At 39.3% G+C, this 12,673-nt stretch overlaps 1 protein-coding gene across 1 annotated transcript in view; it reads left to right on the forward strand.

Annotated features, from left to right (window-relative positions):
- POLA1 (DNA polymerase alpha 1, catalytic subunit) overlaps window positions 1–12,673 on the forward strand; it is a 181,863-nt gene that overhangs the window by 10,308 nt on the left and 158,882 nt on the right. Inside the window, 6 exon segments of the mRNA XM_077781653.1 lie at window positions 1,374–1,486; window positions 1,956–2,072; window positions 8,906–8,980; window positions 9,342–9,480; window positions 10,511–10,668; window positions 11,962–12,046. Of these exon segments, the coding sequence (XP_077637779.1) occupies window positions 1,374–1,486; window positions 1,956–2,072; window positions 8,906–8,980; window positions 9,342–9,480; window positions 10,511–10,668; window positions 11,962–12,046 (687 nt within the window).

A 12,673-nucleotide genomic window follows, 5' to 3' on the forward strand; every position in this document is an offset into this window, starting at 1 on the left:
GATACTTCTATTCAAACTGTCTAAATCTTCAAGATTGCCTCTGTATTAAAATTTCTTAAGATACTTTGTGCAGCTGAAACTTGTATCCTTGCTCTCATCATCTTCAAAACTGCAGCATTCTCTGTCCTTGACAAAAGTACTCTTGTTCGCATCTATTCCAAGCACTCAGAAAATGATTTTTCATAGCCTGTCACTTTGGCTTTGTCATCCATCTTAGTGCATCTTGACTGATTTATCTTTGATCTAATGGGGTAAGAAAGGTGCCTTTATGTCTGATAGATCTGCTGGCAAAGATAAATTACAACTTTTAACCAAGGACTTGTTTGTGCATTGCCAGGCCAAAGAGAAATGCAGATTCTATGCATGAAACCCTGTTTCTAAGACAGTCTCAGCATGGATATTTCTGTTTTCATCAATAGTAGTATGCTGTAGAAAGAGTGTCTTCCATATAATTAGATTTCAAATTATTTGGAGCTTGAAGGGAACCTGGTAAAACCAGGTTTCTGAGTTGTGCTTGGAAGTTTTTTGTACTTGTAATTTGCAAACTGTTTGTGACAGTTGGGTGGTTGGGACTCTGTTATTTTTAAGTTTGACATAATTTGATTAGCAGTTTGCAGCACTTTGTTCTATTGCCAAGATCTCTGGGCTCAAAGATGCGAATGTAGTCTAATGACATTGTCCACAGTGAAGTCAGTTGCCACTAGTCCTGCTCTGTATAATCTTTCCGAGTGTCTGCCTTGGTTACAACTACTGTCTTGGCACTTGGGATTCCTAGGAATGTCATGCATCTTTTGGTGTCTTCATTTGTCAAAAATAGTCACTTAAAAGTTGATCAGTTTCTAGTTGTTGTCTTCAGAATGTTTTTCTATGGGTTTTATTAGTTATCGAGTCTTGATCTCAGGATACTGAAGTGTAGGGAAGAGGAGTCAATTGTACTGCTCTAGCTGAAGAGTGAAAAACTGGAGATAAGACATATTAGAGGATTGACAGCTTAGGCATTCTCATAATCTTCAGCTTTCACTGACATCTCTCCTTCCTCCCTCTCTCCAGGGATTGTCAAACTAATATAGCCAGCAATGGAATATCAGAACAAAATTTTGAGACTGGCTGTGTAATGTCATTTTGGATTTTACATACCAGGTGTTACTATAGCAATGGAGGTAGAGACATGAAGAATGATACAGGTCTTTTTGTAAAGCTGGTGTTTAAAACAATTTAGAATGTGCTGATACATTGGAAGGATTTGTTGTTCAACAACCTAACACAGCAATGGTTGTGTTTCAATGCTAGAACACATTATAAGCTTCTTCAAGCAAGATTAGACATGATTAATTTTAAAACCACATATTGAATTATTTGCCCTTCTCCCTTAGGTGTGATATTTTTGTTTGGCAAAGTTTGGATTGAATCTGCAACCACCTATGTCAGCTGTTGTGTGACAGTGAAAAATATTGAGAGAACTGTTTATCTGCTGCCACGTGAAACAGTAAGTGTGTGACTTTTAAGCATGTCAAACATAAGTACCTTTCATTCTGCTTATGGCAGGTTAGGAGTGTAGCAGTGTGTTTATGGAAGCTGTTGGAAGCCAGTGTTGTCTGATGTAGGTGATAAAGTTAAAAACAATGTGTACACTGTATCACATGTGAGCTGCAGGGTAGAGCCCTGTGACTTCCCCTGACCCTAACTAACAGCTACAGACAAATTTTTATCCTTAGACTTGCTACTGTGCAAATAAAGCGGTCTTAGTATTACTAGAAAACTTACCGCTTTTTAAACATTCTGTTTCAAGTAATATTTTCTAAATTTGGGATTTTTTGGCTGATTGCATTTTAGCTCTTCCTAAAAAAAAAAAGAGATACATGATTCATAATAGCAAAGTAAAATTCAACTTATTGTTCAACTTATTGTCTGCTGACATTTTTGTTAATTTGTAAAACCTCATTTCTGTTTTTGAGGAAATTGACCTATCTACTGGTAAAGAGACAGAGACTCCAGTAACTATAATGAGTGTTTTCAAGGAATTTAATGACACCATTTCACCAAAGTACAAGATCATGAAGTTCAAATCCAAGGTTTGTTTGCAAGCATCCTATCTGATCATTTTCTGTTGTTCTGGTTTGTAAGGTGGGAATGATGTTGAAACACTGGGGAGGGAGGCTGTGCCAAAATGCAATATATAATTCCTGATATGGGTAAATATACCTGCTTGTAAAAAACATCCAAAATACCTATATTCCTTTAAGAATGGTTAATCTGCAGCATGGTTGTTCCACCAGAAGTTTAAGTGAGTACTTTTGTAAGTACTCACTCATTAGCTTCTTTAAAACTGGGTTGAGTGTCAGACCAGCTTGCTAAGCTGATTTTGAGAATGTAGAACAGATAGAAGTTGTGATACCTAAAGCCTTGGTAACAGATCATGTTGTCAGAGTTTAAAATGAAAGATTGTATTGTTCAGCAGATAAATCAGTACTCTGGGATTACACTGTCTTTGCATTTGACCAGACATCTTATTGAACTTTATCTCTTAGCATGTCTCATCCTTCTTCTCACCCTTGCAGATTTATCTTTTTAGAGTGCATGCTGTTCAGAGTGTGGATTGTCATAGCGTGGCTGTGCCAAAGTAACAAGTGAGGACTGTCACTCAGTCTTGAAAGCTGTTCTGTGCTTAGAGTTATGGGCAATAGTCTTAAAAGTGTTATTTTGCTGTGCTCTGTTTGCTCAACAAATCTTTAAAATGACAGTAGAAAAAGAAAATGTTTCTGTATATAATACTTGTCACGAGTCTGCAGGAAAAGAGGTGATACTGCTGAGAATGTTGCAGATTTGGACTGAACTAGTTTGCTAGTGTCAGAGCTTTATTGTCCACTTACATAGGCCACTTGTCTTTTACAGAGAAGGGCAGAGGTGGGAAGCTTAGGTGGGGAAATGTGGCAAACATTCAAGTTTGGGGAAAGATCTGTTCTAACTTAAGTACTCAGAAAAGTTTATATTTCTTAAGTAACATGTCATTAGTCTGGCAAAGCTGATTTTCATTAGTTATAATTTTCCCATCCCAGCAATCTTGTGATTTTACAGGTTTAATTCCTGAATAGTTAATCAGCAAGTGAGATGACAAGTAAAAACGCAGGAAGAATGGAATTTAACAATATATAAATGATGGAAAATAAAAACAGTTTGTGTGGTAATTCAGGTTGGAAAGATTCTAGGAGGTTGTCTCATCCAAAGCTAGCTAGAGTAATTCTGAAAGTTTAAGTTGTTAAAGTGAAAATGTAAGCAGTGCTTCTCAAATAACAGTCATGCAAGACAGAACATCTTTTCAGCAACTTGTAGCTTAGTGCATTATTTACAGAGTTCAGAGAAACTGGATGTGACACCTATACTTTATAAAAGCTTTTTTATTTTGCTCTAGTGTATTTTCTCTCTCAAAACTGATGTAAATTTAGATTTTTTTTCAGTTTTATGTTATTTCTCATGTATAGTTGATTATAACATAACTAAATGTGGGATCAGGCATAAATTTACTCTGAAAGGAGTAAATTTAACAATAGATAAAAAACAAGTTCACTGTTCAAAAATCCTTTCAGGAATGAGGGAGAGAATTCAAACACAATTTTTCATTAAAAGAGAGGAGTACACTTGTACTGTAGAAAGGAAAGAGGGAGAAAGGTCTCAAAAGATGCAGATTTGCTTACAGAATCTTGGGGAAACCCCCATCTTTTCCATGATGTGCCAAGTAAGAATATTGTGAATGAGGTAATAGAGTAATATAGTTGAACATTCAAAGATGGCTCTTAAAAATCAAGGTAAAACCTGTCAGATTTTTACTGAGCTTACACAGAACTTGGGGCAAAAGACCCAAGTCTTGTCTGGGTACATGGCTGCAGTACATGTGGAGTCCTTGGATGTAACACGGGAGTGGGGAAGTGGGAGCACTAAGATACTGTTGAGATACTCCCTTAAATATTGTAACACTTGATCACGCTCATTAAAGGGTGAAAGGAAAGAGGAAAGATTAACTCAAGTGACTACAGGTACAAAAGATGGCAATTAGAAGGATGAGACAAAAGGGCAGTTATACCAGAGACCGTGAAAGACATTTAATTTTTCTTAGCTAATAAAATGAAGAATAATGATAAGACCTGTTTGCTCTCTAGAAACATTAAAAGGGAATGAGCAGCCAGAGAGCTATTTAAAGGAGAGTTTTAGCAGAAGAGTGAATTTGTAATTTTTAACTCATGAATAAATTAGGCAGGATAGTTGGTGCAGGGAAGCTCTAAAATAACCCACCAGAATTGTTTCTGAACAGTAAGATTTTAAATTATTTTGAATTTTTAAGTAGACTGAGTTTTAGTAAAAGGATAAAAGCTATCCAGCTTTATTTTGCTTGTGTAATTTTCTGCTAATTTTGATAGTTACTGCATACTGGAAGGGTTTAATGAGGGCTGGAGATAGTAGGAAGGTGTGGCAGTAGTAATATGGGAGGTAAGAGAGAGGACAGGATAGTAGAGCAGGGCTGTTAGTGGGGTTCTTGGAGGAGTATTCAAAGATAGTATTACAGTAAGTCAGATATTCCAGATTACACAAAATTGACTGTGAACACGTGGCCAGGCTTATGCCTCTGCAGCAGGGAGGCTTTGTGCTCTGCAAGATAATTGTAGAAGTAATGGGGTTGTCCCATTACTGTGTCCTCCTTTTCTTCTGTTCCTCCCTGAGATACCTGAATTTGCCTGGTTATATACCTAGGTCTGTTCTTCACAAGGAGCCATCAACCTCCTTTTCATTGTACTCACCACCAGAGACAAGGTGTTGTTACACAGCCCTTGCATCTGTGTGTCCATAGGGGTGTGCAGGGCTCTAAAATTGAAGTGCTGTTTTGTGGCATTCACCTAAATGAATGCTCCAAAGAAATTATCTTCACCCAGTAATGACTCTATGTGGTGAAGAGCTAATGTGCTTTAGAAGATCTGCCATGCTCTGTGATGTGCAGCCAGTGGTTCAGTGCTGTGTTGTTAAGGGTTCTTCTTTTGAAACACTGCAAACAAATGGCTGTGCTCCTCAGGTGAGACTTGTGAGCAATGCATTCAGAGTAACATGAAATCTCAGTGCTTGCATAGTACTGTGAAACTGAAAGCCACTCTTCTTCCATCATCAGGTGGAAATCAGGAAGGTTACTGACATCCCTGCCATGCACTCAGAGTTCTTTTATTCAGAATATCCCTTTTTGTGATGATGTGGAGACACTGAGACAGGTTGTTCTCTTGGCCTTGCCAGCACCCAACTTTGTCCCTCTGAACACACTTAAGCCTTATCATTTCCTGCTGCACCTGCTGCTAATTGTAGCTTCAATGGGTTGCACCGCTGCCAAGTTAGCAAGTCTTCACAAATCAATTTGAAAGCAGCCTTACTCCACTTAGGAACTTAGCAGCTAATCACTGCTGCTCATTTCTGCTCTCTGAAGGGCCACTTGAAGGGCAGATTATTCTGCAGCAAGCATTCATTCACTGAGTTATGACCAGACGCTCGTGTAATTGAGCTGAGCTCTGTGGAACAGCGCAGATGAAACACTACAGCAGACTATTTTTATACTATGTTCATCCTGCGTTTGCAACAAGAACTTGTTTGAAGCTTGAGAGGTTTTTATTAAAATTAAAATAGGAGAGGGAGCACCAGTGATACGTGCTAAAAGCAGTGCATTTCTATCTTATGTCACAGCTCTGATCTGCTCGTGTTAGGTGCTGCTGTAGCTCAGCAGTTCAGATCTGCATTTGCATGGTAATTTGCAATTCTGATCTGGCTTCATAGTGGTGATCTCCATCAAGTTATGTTACACTTGTGTTTCCATGAAACTGTTGATGCCACAGTAGTTTCTGGATTTATCTGACTCCTGTTCATAGCAGAGGTCCCTCTCCTTTCCTGGGCTTTGCAACCTTACATCTGCAGTAGCACATGAAGTAACAAGCTTCACTGCTTCTTGTAGCACCCTCAGGGAGCTATTGCTGATGCTATTAATTTAAGGAAAAAATCCCCAGCCATCCAACCCCCAAACCAAATAACTTCAACTTTGCCTAACTGTGCATGTATTTTGTTAATTTAAAATTTTTATTCCCATTTATGGTGACTTTGCTTTTTCCTATTAAACTTTCTCTAGTGGCATATTATGCTGGGTCTTCTGTAGAAAGTGGTGAACACAATGCATTATGCAGTGAGAAATGTGATTTTTAATTTGCCTCTCGGAATTCCTGTAGTAAAGTAACATGCTAGCGTAGTTGTAATATAACAACAACAATATGTAACAGTGATGCAGATGGTTTGTAAAGTACTACAGGACTGAACACACATATGACATGGTAGAGCATGGCATTTCAGCAGGTGCCAGAGCACTGTTGCCCAGGATATTGTAATAATTTGGAAAGTTAAAGTAGTTATTCTTAGAAACTGGCAAGCTGTGTTTTAGAAAACTGTTACTGTTCTTGAAGAAAGCAGAAGTGATACTTAACTTCAGGCTTCTTTAACTGTCTTAGTTAGAGATACATAAACAAACTGGACTACTTTCTAGTGAAACTTAAGTCACTTAAAACGAAAAATACTGTAGTGTCACAGAAATTATCTGATCTGAGCATGTGATAAAAGCTGGCAGATGGTTGGGAAATCATCTCTCTTGGGTTACTCTCTGAAGTGCTGGTACACAAAACCTGCAGTCTAAAGGGAGATGTGTGCAGCTACAGGGATACAATCTGGCTGGGATTATAGACATATGGTGGGACAGGATGTGGTTAAAGACAGGCTGGGGTAGCAAGGAGGGGGAAGCCCTTTTGTGTATCAGGGCAGTGGGAATGCATGGAATGCATGAAGGTGGGCAAAGAGCTGGTCAGGATTAGAGGATGGATTAATGTAAGGGACATCATGGTGGAGAAAGGAAAGCCAAATTCCACCTGGAGCTGGGTCGGGTGAGGGAGATGTAGACCAGTAGGAAAGCCTGCTGTAGGTACAGGTAGACTAGGAGAAAAGTGCTGCTGACAGGGACTGGAGATGTGGTGACAGAGGTCATGGAATAAGCTGGGATAATACATGTCTTCTTCACCTTGATCTTCATTGCTTAGTCTAGCTTTTAGCAGTCTCTGATGGCCAACAAATGAGAAGGAAAGCCCGAAGCACAGAAGACTTGTCCTCAGAGGAAGAGGATCCTGTTAGGGCACATTTAAACATATTGGACAGATAAAGGCACGTGGGATCTGATGGGATGCACCCCTGTGTACAGAGGGAGCTGGTCAATGTCAGAAGGTGCTTGGGAGTGTTTGGTGTGGGTTCACAGGGGAAAAATGATGCTTCACCAAGCTGGTAGCCTTCTGGGAAGAGATGGACTGCTTTGGTGGACAAGAGGAGCGTAGTGATTTGTTTATCTTGACTTCAGTAAGGCTGTCAATGCTGCATACCACAGCATCCTCACAGACAAATGATGAAGTGGGGGCTAGTGAAGTGGGCAGAGTGGTGGACTGAAAACCAGCTGCCCTACTGGAATCAAAGTTGTGATCACTGGCACAAAATCCAGATGGAGGCCAGTCCCTAGAGCTGTACCCAAGGGTTGATCCTGGATCCAGTCCTGCTGAGTGTCCTGTTAATGATTTGGGTGGTTGCATGGAACACACAAAGCAAGTCTGCAGACAGTACAAAACCAGGAGAGGCTGATACACCAAATGGATGTGCTATCAAAGGAATTTTGACAGGCTAGATATATCTTATGACCTACAGGAATCCCATCAAATACAAAAAAAAGGAAACGGTCCTGTATGAGGACTGGAATAACCTCAGGCACTAGTAGATGATGGCAGCTGACTAGCTGGAAAGCAGCCTTGGAGGAAAGGACCTGCTCATCTTGGTACCTATGAGGTTGGGCAAGAGCCAACCATGCAGACCTGGGGAAAAGACTGCTGTGGGCATTACCAGCAGGTGCCAAGAGCTGGTGCTTTCCTCTTTGCAGCCCTGGTGAGCACCTGTGGAGTTCAGCTGAGCTCCTCTGTGTGGGGAATAATGTGAGCTACTGGAACAAATCCAGAATAGTGCCACAAAGAGCAACAGGGCCTGGAGCATCTGTCATGTGAGGAGAGGCTGAGAAACCTGGGACTGCTCAGCCTGCAGAAGAGAAGGTTCAGGGCGAGGGACTGGCAGTGCAAATCTTTTAATAGTTTATAAATGTTTGAGGAGCATGAATAAAGATGACTGGCAGACTTCCTGCTGGTGCCCAGTGGAGGACAAGAGCAACAGATAGCATTTGAAACACGTGAAATTTATCAGAACCTGAACCAGTGCTTTACTGTAAGGGTGTAAAGGAGATCAAGCATTGACACAGGTTGCCTAGAGAGGCTGTGGAGTCTCCATCCTTGGGGGTATTCATATCTGGCTGGAGAGAGCCCTGAGCAACACACTGATTGACCCAGCTCTGAGCAGACAACTGGACTAGACAATGCCTGGAGATCCCTCTCCATCTCAGCCATTTTGGGATTTTGCAGTGATCTGCAGGCACCAATTCTCATAAGTATGTCTGAAACCTGTGAATTTAAAGAATATTTCTGAGTTTGCTTAACTACCTGGTGGTTTTGGTAGTATAAAACCAAGTTTTTTTGGTGGTAAAACCAAAACTATTTTTTGATAGTAAAAATGTATTTGGTAGTATACTTGCAAGTCAATTCCGTAGCTGAGGAAACATCTAGAGATTAAAAACAGCCACTAAAATATTCTTACTGTCTTCAGCTGGTTATAATGAGTTGCAGAATTGGTAATACATGATCAAGCCCATGATATTTGAAATGAGTGGTTTGCCTGCCCTTTTCTTATTTAGCTTTCTTATTGGACAGAATGAATATTCAATTGGGAGATAGTGAAACTATAATACTTTTGTTTTATATAGAAAGTGGAAAAATACTACGCTTTTGAGATTCCAGATGTACCAGCAAAATCTGAATACCTAGAAGTTAAATATTCAGTGAGTATAATTAATCTGCTAAAATACCATACCTTGATTTTTTTATCTAATTAAGTTTACAATGTGAGCAGTTTCTGCATTAAAATGGTCCTTGAACATTGTAGTCTTGGCTGATGTATCCAGTGTGGATTAAGAACTTAAACTTCAGTGTGTTTTTACATTACTGTCCTGATTTTTAAGTGGAGCCTATAGTGTGATTTCTTCAATTACTGTAAGGTATTATGGGTTTGGGCTTTGCTTGTTGGGGATAACAATGGTTTCAGTACTGTGTCCTTTTGTTGAGGTGCTGTCTGAATATGGTGTGTCAGCCTTGGAGACTTCTGTGCTGTGAAATGACTCCCTGCTCTCTGTTACTTGTTAGGCTGAATGCCCTCGGCTTCCCCAAGATCTGAAGGGACAAACATTCTCACATGTCTTTGGAACCAACACCTCTAGCCTGGAACTTCTTTTGATGAATCAGAAGATCAAAGGACCCTGCTGGCTGGAAATAAAAAATCCACGTATGGTGGTTCACATGTGAAATACCTGGTTACTAGGAAACATACAATTATAGATAGGAGGATAGGAATTTAAATTTTACGGATGAATTATTGTTTTGTACATTAACCTTGCAACTTATTGGTTGAATTTTCATTATCTATTTCATTAACCTTGCAACTTACTGGTTTAATTTTCATTATCTACACCTTGCAACTTATTGGCTTAATTTTCATTATCTAGTACAAATTATTCAAATTTTCATTATCTAGTACAAATTATTATTCAAGTTATTCTTCCTTTTTTGGAGTGACAAATACCCATATAAAGTTGTGCACTTTACAGATGAGATTTTAACTTTTAATGCCTGTGAGAGAAATGTGCAGTGCTTAGCAGCTGCTATTTGATGCATACCCTAATGCCGTGTATATGGAGCTAAACTTATGTGATTTGAAAATGATGCATCTTTCTGCTCTTGATAAGTTAAGATTGGGGTTTTTTTTCTACTAATACATATTTTTGAGAACAAGTGGCTGCTGGATAGACACTTGGAAAAGTTTGTGGTGTGGAGCTGTTTTAGTTTTAAATCCTTTCTGCCTCATCATTGGCGTGTAGCATTTAGAGGTGGTCATGCTGCTTTATTTTGGCTTGGTGAGAGTCCTTATTCAATGTGTGCTGCATATTCCCATGAACATAGGGATCGTACTGGACAAAAGCTACATCTGCTACTGCAGTCTCCTTGGGGCACTTCCAGTGCAGAACTGACTGTATGAATATTGACACCAGGGGGGATTCTCCTCTTCAGCAGCTTGCTCAGTCACTGACAGAACTGACACCAGTACAGATGACTCTGTGTAGAGCTTCCTGAAGTATTTTTTTGACTGGGAAGTCAGAGCCCAGGGAGTTACCAAAAATTGGGCAGGATTAGCGTGTGTCTTGGACTATCCCACCAGGAGAGAACATTTGAAGGATATGCTCTGTGCAGCCATGCCATCAGAGAAGCCTTGTCTGTGGTTCCCAGAAGAATGGAGGTGGTTTGTGTTGTTTCCTCAGAGCCTTCAAATCCGCCAGTCAGCTGGTGCAAAGTGGAGGCTGTGGCCATGAAGCCTGGCTTGGTGAATGTGGTTAAAGATCTTTCTCCTCCTCCTCCTCTGGTGGTCATGTCCTTCAGCATGAAGACCACTCAGAACCCAAAGACTCACCAGAATGAGGTAAGTAATCTGCTCTCATTTTGGTTTGATTCTGTTCTTTGACATATATTGAATTTTTCCTAAGCTTGGAAGACCCTCATAAAACATGTTTTAAATATATTTCCTGTTGAAAAGTTTCTCTGCTCTGGGCTTTTCCAAGAAATTTTTACTGGATCTCACTCTGTCCTAGGGGGCCTGCTTGAGGAGAATGTTTACTGTGACAGTGGATCCTATGTATGTTTTCAAGCCTTCTGTTTATGTCTGTTGTGCCTCATAGTTATAAGTGAGACTGCCCCAGCACAGCTGGTAATGGATTAGTATTAATGAATCAACTAAACTAGAGCTAATCATAGGTTATAGATAAAATGACCAGGGCTTTTCTGCTAATAAAACTTACTTTAAAATGAGAATTTGGTCTTGGTTTTAGAGCACCTGCTATTCTGCTGTAACATGTTTCCTTAAAAAGGAGGAGAGATGTAGGTGGCCACTCTGTTGTGGACTGCAGACCACAATGTGTATTTAGGCACTTTTTTTTTTAAACATAACTCTCATTACCATGAGAAGAGATTTGATATTCACAACTAGGATAGGACAGTTGTTTCTGGCTAATTGAATTGAAGACAAATAGGTTGGCAAATTTTTAAAGCAAAATTATTCCTCGTGGTGAAATAAATTTTTTTTGGTGGAAGTATGGAAAATAAAGGATTTCTGGCCAAAGTAACGACATACACAAAGTACTGACAGGACTCTGCTTGCCAAGATGCTTTAAAGCCTTTCTGCTTTGTTTTCTGTTGGGTTTTCCTGCTCAGTGTCTGGGGAGCCAGGCTGTCCTGCCAGCAAAGCAGTCAAAAGCATCATTAAAGCTACTGGCTCCAAAACACTAAACCTCTGGGCTTCTTGGCAGTGTTGACTGTTTGCAGAGAAGCGTTCCTGAGGCAAGGCTTCTCTGCCCTGCTCACATCTCCCCTGCACTCCATGGGGAATCCTTTACATTGTAGGGTCTGGTCAAATTCAGGACAAAACTTGATAAAAGCAGAAGTTTTCTAAAGTGAAATATTTTTTCTCTCAAATTTATAATAATTTAGGAGCAAGTACTATTTTATTTCCTTGAGATCAATTGGTAACTTTGATAACTTTCTTCTTTTCAGCTATTCGTAGTTGGAATTAAAATAAGAAAGATCTGGTGGAGAAACAAGAGAAAAGAGATGAGGAATTCTTAAAAAAAAAAAAAAAAGGATGGAAGAAATAAGTATGGATAGTAGTAATGCTTGTTTGTGCTTATGAAGTTGTGTGTTCTGTATCTCCTTGGTATAGGTTGTGGCTCTTGCAGCTCTGGTTCATCAGAAATTTCCTTTGGATAAGGCTCCACCTCAGCCTCCTTTTCAAACTCACTTCTGTGGTATGTACTTGGAAGAGTTTGAGTAGAAAAATTATTTATTCCATGTTTTTTTCTTTTTTTCTTCTGTTTCAGTTTTTTGTTGGGTTTTTTTATATTCATTTATTGATTTAAATTTTTATTTCTTTCTGACACTACAGCAATAATGGCCTAAAATAGACAACTGACAAAATTTCAACTCCCAGACAGTATTTTCTCCTCATTTTTAACTTCACTGGTTACTGACTTTTTATCAAAAACTTTATTTAAAAAATCTTAATTTGAGATGATGCTAAGAACCCTGCTCTATATAGTTTCCTGTAATTATTTGTTTTACTCCAACTTTCTCTACCCATTAATTTGGACCATTTATTTATTGTTACTTGAATTCTTTTTATGTTCAGCTCTTCTGAACAGAATTATTTATAAACAAGTTTTCTTAGGGGGGAAAAAAAAAGTCTTGCAGCAGTGTCATTGCAGTAGTAGCTGCTAAACCTTGAGATTCAGACACTGACTGGAAGTCATGAGGTGTTGAAAGCTTGTGAGATGAAGTCTTCAGGAGCTGTGACCCATAGTTTTAGTGTCCAATGATAACCTCAAGTATGACTGATTCAGATTTGTTAATGCTTTAGTAATTATTTAGTTATCTTA

This window comes from Lonchura striata, chromosome 2 (assembly GCF_046129695.1).
Source record: "Lonchura striata isolate bLonStr1 chromosome 2, bLonStr1.mat, whole genome shotgun sequence".
In the NCBI taxonomy this organism is placed as follows: Eukaryota; Metazoa; Chordata; class Aves; order Passeriformes; family Estrildidae; genus Lonchura; species Lonchura striata.